This window comes from Babylonia areolata, chromosome 1, assembly GCF_041734735.1.
Source record: "Babylonia areolata isolate BAREFJ2019XMU chromosome 1, ASM4173473v1, whole genome shotgun sequence".
In the NCBI taxonomy this organism is placed as follows: Eukaryota; Metazoa; Mollusca; class Gastropoda; order Neogastropoda; family Buccinidae; genus Babylonia; species Babylonia areolata.
The window spans coordinates 9,723,412-9,735,630 of record NC_134876.1 but is presented as its reverse complement, the minus strand read 5'-3'; the positions used below and the strand labels follow the sequence as shown (position 1 = coordinate 9,735,630).

General features: G+C 40.0%; 1 protein-coding gene across 13 annotated transcripts in view; it reads left to right on the top strand.

Annotated features, from left to right (window-relative positions):
- Positions 1-12,219, top strand: part of LOC143278226 (N-acetylglutamate synthase, mitochondrial-like) — a 52,061-nt gene that overhangs the window by 20,517 nt on the left and 19,325 nt on the right. For 5 of the 13 annotated variants that reach the window (XM_076583286.1, XM_076583318.1, XM_076583323.1 and 2 more), the window contains exons 2-8: positions 2,661-2,835; positions 3,604-3,739; positions 4,247-4,363; positions 5,112-5,213; positions 5,379-5,500; positions 7,680-7,893; positions 9,871-9,951. In XM_076583286.1, coding sequence (XP_076439401.1) covers positions 2,723-2,835; positions 3,604-3,739; positions 4,247-4,363; positions 5,112-5,213; positions 5,379-5,500; positions 7,680-7,893; positions 9,871-9,951 — 885 coding nt within the window. In that variant the 5' untranslated portion in view covers positions 2,661-2,722. Of the gene's footprint in view, positions 1-24; positions 95-378; positions 661-2,660; positions 2,836-3,603; positions 3,740-4,246; positions 4,364-5,072; positions 5,214-5,378; positions 5,501-7,679; positions 7,894-9,870; positions 9,952-12,219 lie in introns of those variants that run through there. The other 8 variants (XM_076583338.1, XM_076583248.1, XM_076583266.1 and 5 more) reach the window with 7 other exon arrangements.

Genomic DNA, 12,219 nt, shown 5'->3' with positions numbered 1-12,219 from the left:
TATCTGCTGAACAAACTTGACCTCAAGGGTGTAGGTGCCAATAGGTCGATAGACTCCACACTGATTGTCAGTCAACAAAGACTAAAGCCGTCTGGTACGTGAATGTTGCCAGCACTGATTTTATACAGTTGATTTATGTTTTTGTGTCACGGTGTGTTTTTCACTCCCCGTTGCCGACCTTGCAGTCAACTTTTTTTCAGTCCACCATGTACTGACTGTTTACATTAATGTTCTTCTCAGTATCGTTGTTGTAGTTGTTGTTGTTTTACAGTATATTATATTTGATCATTCATCTTGATATACTTATTTCACTCTCACTTGTGTCAACTTTTTAATTTCTATTTTTATTTCAACACTCCCACCCTATTTTTCTGTCAGAAGCAAACGAATCAGCACACCACTACAAGGGACATCACCCTGATCGATTGGGCTTTCCATTTTGGGTTGACGTGGGATGTTCAACTCCGCATTACTGCAGCATGATTTTCATCATGATTTCTCAGTCTCATAACTTCACAAAAGTGAGCAGATGGACCAGCGGCGATTTCCAACGCTTATAATGGTAGTAAACAGTCTCTGGTCTTTTAACTCGTCGTTTTGCGAGCAGAGTTCAGAATGCTCAGTTGTTAGGAGTGATGTTGATGCACTGGATAAGAACAGGTACCTATCAATGTTATGAAATAGTTATCAGTTACTTAGGTGTGCCGCAAGCATGACCAGTCTTATGTCTCTCCCCCTCCGTTCTCTCTCCTTCTCTCTGCTCGGTGCTTCCCTCGCACCAGCCCACCCCATGCCGCCTGAACATTGGGTGAGAGCGTGCCTTTCCACATAACATGGTCCAGCCACCTGGAATTAATTTCCCAATAAACTGATCATGCAGTAACGATATCTCAGTTAAATGTGGCCTCCCAACACATAGTACAAGTATGCTTTAATGGATGCCAAAGTGTGTGAACGTGTGTCCGTGTTTGTGAGAGAGAGCCTTATGTCATTAACATGTTCCATTTGTAATCCTAATCTTCGTTCGTGAACTGCAATTCCCATGTTCACTCGTATGTACACGAGTGGGCTTTTACGTGTATGACTGTTTTTATGCAGCCATGTAGGCAGCCATACCCTGTTTTCGGGGGTGTGCATGCTGGGTATGTTCTTGTTTCCATAACCCACCGAATGCAGACATGGAGTACAGGATCTTTAAAAAAAAAGTTTAATGTGTGCACTTGATCTTCTGCTTGCATAAACACATGAAGGGAGTTCAGGCACTAGCAGGTCTGCACATAGGTTGGCCTGGGAGACTGGAAAAATCTCCACCCTTTACCCACCAGGCGCCGTTAACAAGATTTAAATCTGGGACCCTCAGATTGAAAGTCCAACACTTGAACCACTCAGCTATTGCACTCGTCATACTCCTTATCAGTTTTTGATCATGGTGTCCTTTATTGTTAATTTTTGCAACCATTTTTCCCCTTGATTTATGGCTCTCGCCCCTTCTAAGAATTAAGGTAATGCATCATATTATAATACCTAATACTGATAAAAATAATATTAATAATAAATTAATAATGATAATGAATATATCATTATTATTAGTAGCAGTATCAGTATTAGAAAGATTAAGAATAATAGTGAGTTCAACTGCGGGTTGAGTAAAAGTATGCTATTTTCCGCCAGAATTGCCACTCCAGTGTTGGTGCATGTTTGTGTGCACAAATACACATATAGAAACAACTCACATGCACACACTCATACACACTCACATACACACAAACGTACACACAGACACACACACACCAACACACACGCCTCCCCCCCTCTCTCTCTCTCTCTTTTCAGGGCATGTTTCAACCAAAAATTTATAATTATTCAGTGGTTTATAAACTATTACTGTGGTTTTTCATTGTTAAAAAAAGAAAAAAAGAAGAAAAGATAAAATAAGCAGAAGTGTAAATGCAATAGTGGTGCTCATTATATAGGTTGCATACACCACTGTTAGAAATTCAGCATTATTTCACACACACATTTGTCTAATACTACAAATAGTGAAAAGACACTGAACTGAAGAATGAACACACACACACACACACACACACACACACACACACACACACACACACACACACACACACATTATGGTCTATTGCTGGTCTCTCATTGAAAAAAAAAGTATATATATATATATATATATGCATGCATGTGTAGAAAAGACTTTCAGGCAATTCCTGTTTCAACCAAAAATTTGCAATTATTTAGATGTTAAAACAATTACTGTGGTTTTTCACTGTTATTGATAAAAAAAAAAAAAAAGCAGAAGTGCACATGGAACAGTGGTGCTCATTACATAGGCAGCATACACCACCGTCTATCAGAAATTCAACATCATCTCACCATGCGCTAAGTAGAAAACTGTTAGTTCTGAAATTTTTTTTACAACCCTGTATTAGCAATAAACACCCTGCCCACTGATTCACACTGACATTGATACACTCTCTATGTTCTGGCTGTAACTTAAAATTGCTGTGCATGCATCTGTTACAGATCAAGTAATCTGCCAGTTTAAGTTACACGCTGTTAGAATTGCTGTGCATGCATCTGTTGCAAATCAATAATCTGCCAGTTTGAGTTACACATTGTTAGAATTGCTGTGCATGCATCTGTTGCAGATCAAGTTATCTAGCAGCTAGTTGGAGTCACACCAGTCTTCGAAACTAGCTGGTGCACAATCATGCATTGCTGTGTGCAAGGTCTTCGACTGGGCAGCTTGCACAGTTGGTTTGCTGGCCCACGTGTCGGGCGTCATTGTGTGAAAGGAATGGTACTGACATGTGGAAAGCAAAGGTATGACGACTATTGTTTCTGCGTACATTATCACTATGTAATGTGTCTGGTGTGGTGTGGTGTGGTGTGGTGTGGTCTTATCAGCCCTGAAAAAGACCCTTTGTGGCCAGCTGGGTTGAAAGCAATATGATTTGATTTGATTTGATACATGGTGTGTGGTTTGTACTATGTGCGCACACACATGCACATGAACATACACATTTGTATGTATGCACATATATACATGCACACACACACAATGTTCACACACACATATTCACACACACACTCTCTCTCTCTCACAGACACACACACACACACACACACACACATACACACACACACACACACACACACACACACACACACACACACACACACACATACACACACACATCACAGAAATAAATCAAAAACAAAATTGTCAAAAGATGGTTATAGAAAACTGTTGATTATGACAAAAAAAAGAAAAGAGCCCAGTTTGGTTTTTTCCTGAAAAAGGAATTGGGAGAGATGAAGGTTACCATCTCATGAAATGTGTGTACATGCATACACAGGTGTATGTTCGTGTGCATGTGTGCTCAGATCTTTTCTTTCTGTAGGTGAGTCAGGTGGCAACCAGTCAAATGCTCCACACTCAGCTGCCTCTCTGTCTCTGTTTCTGGACTTTACACTTGGAACTCTGTCTCTGGACTTTTCACGTGGAATGAGCTCCCTCTTTTGATGCGTTAGATCTCTGTGGGGCTGCACAAAGTGTGTATATATGTGTGTGTGTGTGTGTGTGTCAAGGTGCCCAGAGTTAAAGTTTCCGGGTTTCCAGTCAGTCATCAGTCTTCCAGTTTCTCAATTTCATGGAAAATGTTCCACTTCTGGCTGCAAGAACAACAAAGATTCTGTTCCAGACCTTCAACGCTTCTTAAGTGAAGTGAGTTTGAAGCCAGTTTACTGTAATGTAACAAGAGCTTTCGCTGCATGAAAATTGAGGTTGCTCTTCTCCAAGAGAGCATGTGACCTCACTAGAGCGCCATATGGTTCTTTTTTTTTTCTGTCAGTTATGTATATTATTTGCATACTTTGTCATCAGAGTGCACTTTTTGATTATTTGTCACATTGTTAGACGAGTAGTTGACATATCACATTGATATAAAGTATCGACATGTCAGAATATATGATAACATTTTGGATTACCTTATATAAAGTATTGATGTGTCATAGTACATGAGAAAGTGTCGACATACCAGCTCTTTAAGTGTGGACATGTCAGATTACCATATATTGATATAAAGTGTTCAGAGTATGTTATATGATAAAGGGTTGACTTGCCAGAATGTGTAATGAAATGTTGATTTGTATGATTATCGGGTAAAGTCGTGTCAGGTTATAATGATAACATGTTTACAGTGTGTTGCATTGAGAGTGGTGTCTTGCACAGATTGGCACAGATCCCAAGGAGGCACGTTTCTGGCTGAGGCAGTTTGCACATGTAAGCTGGAAGAGGCCATTTGCTGTGGTGGAGATAGATCCAGAGGTCTTTGATGACCCATCTCAGGTAATGGAAGAAGAGATAAAGTACAGGCTTAATGTAAACCAGAAAAAGTCTTTAGCTGTTGTGGGAACAGACCCAGGTTTTCAGGTAATGGAAAGATAGAAGATTCTGAATAACATGGCTACTTAAGGATATATATATACATATATATATATATATATATGTATATATATATATATTTATACACACACATATATATATATTTCCCCCTTAAGTAGCCATGTTGTTCAGTATATTGACATAATTTTTCATGGACAGTCTACTCTGAACATCAAACTTGATTTTATCGACATGGGAATGACACACACTCCAACACTGATAGACTCTGAAGTCTGTGTGTGTGCGTGTGTGTGTGTGTGTGTGTGTGTGTGTGTGTGTGTGCGCGTGCTCTATAAGTAGATTTAAGCTGAATGTGGCAACCTCTGTGTGTGTATGTGGATGTACGTGTGTGTGTGTGTGTATGTGTGCACATCAAAGCCAGGGATCAAGCATGCTTAAAGCCATGAAATTCGTAAAGATGGGAAATATTGTTATGTGACATGTTCTTATCATTATGTTATCACCAGTTCCATGTGTTATAATGACTGTTCAGATTTTACTTCTCTTTGTTGCTTGCTGAATCGCCAAATGAACTTGCTTCGTTGACTTTCAGTGTTTTCTGTAACAAAGGCAGTGCATTAGTTATTGATGTTGACCCTCCATGCTCCAACAGGTGCCAGTGGATTGAATTTTCTTGATTCTTCATGCACAGTTGGAGCACCTGGCATCAGCTGTCTCATTTCTGCAACGAAATTCACTACGTCCTGTCCTAGTGTTTGGCGAAGTGCAAGGCGGTGATCGACTGTGTGAGCAGGTAAGACACAGTATATGGACACTCGGTGGATTATAATAATATGGGTATGGCATGAGTATAACAAGCCTTTGAAAGCAAAATAAACGTATAGACATAATATATGTATTATTCCTATATTTTTTATCTGTTTGTCAGTTGTAGAGTACTGTTGTTGGTGTGCCTCAGAAGGCGAAGGCGGTGTCTGTGGAGAGGAGTCGGATGCTGAGTGACGCTCTCAGTGAGCAGGGCCTGGAGTCCTGCCTTCTGTTTGCAGGCAGCGGCGTTCTGCAGGTGGACTCTGACGCCAGGTAGGGGTCAGCTGGCATGGAGCTCTCTCCCTCCACCCACATTACCATCATCATTTCTGGCCTCTTAAAGTTGCAGTTTTTGCAGTGTGTGGAGTTGTGGCCCAGTGGTAACACGTCTGCTAACGAAGCAAGAGAATCAGACGATGGGGGATCGAATCTCATATGTGCCAGAATATTTTTTCCCTCCACCAGGAGGTCTGAATGCTAGTCATTCGGATGAGATGTTAAACCAAGGTCCCGTGTGCAGCATACACTTACCGCACATAAAAGAACCCATGGCAACAAAAGGGTTGTCCCTGGCAAAATTCTGAAGAATAATCCACTGTGATAGTGAAGCAAATACACTTGATTGCAGAAAAAAAAGGTGTTGCTGCAATGTGACAATGCACTCTCCTCAGTGAGAGCAGCCCAAATTTCACACAGAGAAATCTGTTGTGATAAAAAGGTAGTACAATACAATACAAAACAATACAATACAATACAGTTACGCTTTTCTTGCTCCTATCTGACCTCTGTGTCTTACCGACTGTCTGCATCCTGTCTGTGTCTGAAAAGTAAGTTTCTTATTGCCACTTGGTGCCTCCTCTAACAACAAACTCAATATTTGACAATAATATACTTGATCACAATAAATGTACACAATCACACTGTGTGGCAACATTTTCATGCTTACCACCACTTGATGGTTATTTAACAGGGTATGCACTGGTTTGACAATAGTGCAAGTTCAACCAAAGGCTTCAGAATGGTAGATGAAAAAATCAGAGGAGATAGGGTGACAGAGCCCATTTGACAGGCAAAGGAAATCAGCATGGATTCCCATCCAGTTTCCGAAGATGAGGATACTACCTGAGACCTGTTACCATGGAAATGAAATATTGGTAGTTTTCTTCTAACTTGAACATTTTTAATTGTTGCAACTTTTATCACTGGAAGCCAAAATCTTATACCATGTATGTGAACTAGTGACGGTTTTGTTCCAACCTGAATAATTTTAACTATAGGAACATTATAATAGAAAATGAAGATCCAATACTATGTTAGTGAACTATTGACAGATCTATTCTAAACTGAAAATTTTAATTGTAGGAACATTATAACAAGTAGCCAAGATCTTAGACCACGTAAATCGGCTATTGACAATTTTGTTTTTACCTGACATTTATAATTGTAGATAAGGAATAACTGGTAGCCAAGATTTAATACCACATAAATGAACTATTGACAGTTCTGTTCTTACATGAATATTTTTAATTGTAGGAATATCATAACCAAAAGCCAAGATCTAACATTTATGATTATAGGAAAGTAATAACTGGTAGCCAAGATTTAATGCCAAATTAATGAACTATTGACAGTTTTGTTCTCACCTGAATAATTTTTAATTGTTGGAATATCATAACCAAAAAAAAAACACCAAGATCTAAATCCACGTAGATAAACCATTGACAGTTTTGTTCTTACCTGAATGTTTGTTTTATAATTGTAGTAATATCATATCCACAAAGGCCAAGATATAAATCCACATGATAGATAAACTGTTGACAGTTTTGTTCTAACCCAAACAATTTTTGACTCACTTGTGTAAACAAAGTGAGTCTATGTTTTAACCCGGTGTTCGGTTGTCTGTGTGTGTCTGTGGTAAACTTTAACATTGACATTTTCTCTACAAATACTTTGTCAGTTGATACCAAATTAGGCATAAAACTAGGAAAAATTCAGTTCTTTCCAGTCATCTTGTTTAAAACAATATTGCACCTCTGGCATGGGCACAAAAAAATTTTAAAAATGAAGCCTAATTATATGCAAACTGCATTTACTGTTATATTTATATTTTTTGTATTCTGTAAACTTGGAATTTTGATCTGATATTCTGACCCAACAACAAGAGCAGTCATTATTATCATTTTTTGTTCAAATAGGAACTTCTTTTGCTAAGCATGGAAGTTTTATTTATTTTGCAAACGTTTTGGTGCAGTTAATAAAAAAGGGAAATTACTCTGTAATTAATGCTAGGGGACTTAATTCGAATCTGGTTAGTATTTTTTTTTTTTTTTTTTTTTTAATGCGAAGCTTTATAATAACAAATACAGAACACATTTGAACGATTAGATTTTTTTTTAAGTGTATCACAAGTGAGTCTTGAAGGCCTTGCCTCTCTTGTTACTCTTGGACGCAGCAGCCCCAGAGTGAGGCAGGTGAACCAGGACCTGATCCAGTGGTGCCTGATGCGACAGGCCATTCCCATCATCCCGTCCTTCGGGGAGACCCTGACGGGGCGCATCGTTCAGGTCAGGCTGTGGGACGTCACCTCCGCCGTCACCAGGCAGCTGTTCCCGCTCAAGGTCATCAAGGTCAACTGTCATGGTGGCTTCCAAAATACAGAGGGGCAGGTGGGTTACTTACTTTGTGATATGAAAGACATAGATATGGGACACTGCTTGTTGAACTCATTCTGTCCGACTCCTCCTGAGCACTACTCAAGCGTGGGACACTGCTTGTTAAACTCATTCTGTCCGACTCCTCCTGAGCACTACTGAAGCGTGGGACACTGCTTGTTAAACTCATTCTGTCCGACTCCTCCTGAGCACTACACTACTCAAGCGTGGGACACTGCTTGTTAAACTCATTCTGTCCGACTCCTGAGCACTACTGAAGCGTGGGACACTGCTTGACTCATTCTGTCCAACTCCTCCTGAGCACTACTCAAGCGTGGGACACTGCTTGTTAAACTCATTCTGTCCGACTCCTCCTGAGCACTACTCAAGCATGGGACACTGCTTGTTAAACTCATTCTGTCCGACTCCTCCTGAGCACTACTCAAGCGTGGGACACTGCTTGTTAAACTCATTCTGTCCGACTCCTCCTGAGCACTACACTACTCGAGCGTGGGACACTGCTTGTTAAACTCATTCTGTCCGACTCCTCCTGAGCACTACTGAAGCGTGGGACACTGCTTGTTAAACTCATTCTGTCCGACTCCTCCTGAGCACTACTCAAGCGTGGGACACTGCTTGTTAAACTCATTCTGTCCGACTCCTCCTGAGCACTACTCAAGCGTGGGACACTGCTTGTAGCACTACTGAAGTGCCATTTCATGTATTCTGCCCTGGACCCAGGTCCTAGCAATGCTTGGGCTTTGAATTCTGACCAGATTGGTTGGTTTGACTTTTCAGCCTTGTGTCATTACTTTGGAAAGGACCACAACTTGTGATGAACTTGCATGCAATTTTACTGATGATGATATTTGAGGGCTGTTCAGGCATTTATGAGCACTTCTGTAAGTTTTGTTTGTTATCATGGTTGAAAAAAAAAATCATATTTCACTTGAATCTAACTGAAACAGAGTGTAGACAGTTTAATATGCTGTCCCTGAACCCACTTTGACAACACAGTTTGATCTGAACAGCAGGAAATGTAAAGACTTTAATTGTATCAAAAGGCTGTAATAAAAATTCTGCAGAATTCTCTAAAGTGGAGTGTGTGTTGTGGAAAATGCTTTTGCCACACAAGGAAAACACACACTCAAAAACTTACAGACCTGTATGGACAAAAGTTGTTCAGCTTTGGATCTGTATACAGCATCAGCCATGTAGTGATCCTTACCACCCCTTCATATGGCACACATGAAAAAGAAAGTTGCTTCATATATCATTGAAAAAAAAACAACCCAGAACTTACTTAGGCTTTTTCTCAAATGAGAGAGACAGAAACAGGTTGAGCACAGTGAGAGAGAGAAAGAGAGAGAGAAGTGAAACATGCATTTGGTGTCATATACTGTACCATGTCAAACTGATGCCAAGGCTCTCTACGCCATCTTGTCAGGTTTACGCTCTGTCTCGTCTTATGCTTTTTTTGGCTATTAAGCATATTCATTTGGCCTTATTTTGCTGCATGCGGCTTGTCTGTATTGTATTCTTACATTCTGTGTACTCGATTCGACTCGGCACCCTCGATTCGTTCGTTTTTCTCTACCTCTTAGTCGATCCTGTCTTTCCTTTCTCTGTTGGGGGTCGGATTCTCGCTGGGTGCCTAAGCGCGGGTTCCATGTCTCGTGTGCCATACCACGAAGGCAGGGATCATGATGCTGGGACTGAGACTCGGCAAGAGACTCTCCCAGGCCCAGAGCTCATGATTCCTCCCGATACGGACTGCGGCAATGCGTCTTTAGACGCTGATCGTGGAGGCGACTTTTGTACCAGTAAAACGGTCATGAAGGGGACCGGGGGGGTGTAACATGGTACGTATATGTAACACCAAACATGGAGTATAATACAAACTCCTCCTTTTACTGTATAACTACATTTTGATTTTCCTTCCCCAGACGAAAAATACTGTTAAAATGATGTGTACGTATGTATTCTTTTCAGATCATTGCCAACATAAACCTACCGTTTGATTTTGAAGCTTCCAAGGACGAAAGCTGGTGCACGGAGCCATTGAAACAGACAGTGAGTTTTTGAGCTTTCGTACAATGTATGATATTAGAGTATTCAGAGTTTGCCTTGTACGCTACTTTATGTAGACTTTTCTAGCTCAGATGGGTATCTTGTCATAAAAAAAACAAGTGTGGTAAGTGCATGGCACAAAGCATTGTGGCTGGCTGGCACATTGATATTTGAGGGTGTGCAAGTTGGATGTTTTAGTTTCTCCGTAACCCACCCAATGCTGATGTGGATTATGGGATCTTCAATGTGTGAATTCGATCTTCTGCCATTCGATTGTTGCCCATGTTGGCTGACTGTAACGGTGTTGTGGACTGAAGGTTTGAGGAGTGTTAGTTTCAGATGGTGTCCTGCAGATGTGTGCATTCAGTGACTGTACTTAAGTGTGGATCTTTGCGGTGTGGGGATGCTGATGGACATATTTCACCTTGTATGCTTGTGAGTGTTGTACAAGTTTGGGTATGTATGGTATTGTATGCAATTGTGTGTCTGTCTGTGGGCTTGTATATATTTGTTATGTGTGTTATCCTGTGCCAGTGAAAAAAAAACATCATCTCACTTTATAGTTTTTGTAACTCAAGGCTGTATCGAGGCTGAAAAGAGGACAATGATCGTTGTAGCAGCTGTGAAGAAAATGTTTAACATCCTGTTATAATCCTAGCAAAAAAATTGAAAAAAAGAAGAAAATGTTCATATCTTGAATATAAAAAGAAATCAAATGGAAACTAAAACAGTCCCTTTATCAAACAGTGCCTCATTGAAAGATTTCCATAATCTGAATTTCTGTAAATCAAAGCCGTCAGTAACTGTCACAGCAGAGACACCAAGTACATATAAAGTCACAGAGAACTCATATTGTTTATATGCTGTATAACAAGCAACCACACACTGATCCACACAAGCAAGCAAGCTCCAAAGCACAGGAAACAATCAAGAGTGAGTGTGAGAAAGTGGCAGACACACACGATACCAAAACCATGGCACTCTAGAGCACACACACACACACACACACACACACACACACACACACACACACACACACACACACACACACACAAAGGGACAAAAGAAGCAATTTTAAAAACACTAATGACTACCATCCAGAGGCAAACAGACATATCATTGTACGTGTGTGTGCGTGTGTATGTGTGTGAAATTCATTCCCCACTCCCTTTATTTTTTTTTCTCCTGCCGATGAAGTCCCATGTGCAGCTCATAGAAGAAAAGATAAGAAAATAAGGTGATTTATGGACGCATGCAAGTGATGAAAAAAAAACCAAAAAACGTGTCACAGCACTTGTGTAGAGGCAGAAGGCTCATCAGCATAGCAATCATGTAATGAAGTGTCATTGTAGCTTTCAGACAGTATTTATGACATTTTATATCATGTTATTTTTTTTATAGACATGATAGAGTAGGCTCTGAAGACCTGACCAACATGTCAGCACACACACACTGTGTGTGTGTGTGTGTGTGTGTGTGTGTGTGTGTGTGTGTGTGTGTGTGAAATTCACCCCCCACTCCCTTTATTCATGTTTTTTTTTTCCCACCAGTGAATGAAGTCCCATGTGCAGCACATAGAAGAAAAGATAAGAAAATAATGTGATTTATGGATGCATGCAAGTGAGGAAAAAAACAGGAAAAAAAACGTGTCTCAGCACTTGTGTAGAGGCAGAAGGCTCATCGACATGGCAGTCATGTAATGAAACATCGTTTTAGCTTTCAGACAGTATTTATGACATTTTATTTCATGTTATTTTTCATAGACATGATAGAGTAGGCTCTCAAGACCTGACCAACATGTCAGCATGTTGGATTTGTGCATAAGTCAGGCATCTGCTCTGGTTTTGTTTTTGTTTTGTTTTTTTGTTTTGGGGTCTTTTTTTGTTGTTTGTTTTGTTGTTGTTGTTATTTTTTATTTTTATAAAGCAGACGTGGTGTTGCTTATATGAATCGGTCCAAACACTTTGACACCTTGAAACAGAAACTGAAACTTTTTATTTTGTTAATAGCTTTTCTTTTCCCCCCAAAAGCAGCTTGTGCCCTGTGTTTTGATCCTTCAACTAAGTGAGCAAAAGAGAATTGTACAACCAGCCATTCAAATCTTGTAGGCCTGTTCGTTACCCCCATGAGTACCAATATGTAAGATGTGGTACATATGTAATAGCATGTTTGTGGGTCTTTGTCATTATTATTTTTTTCTTTCTTTTTTCTTCAGTGTTTTTATTATGTATGTGTATGAATGAGTGTGTGTTGAAGTCAAAGTCAGAATCT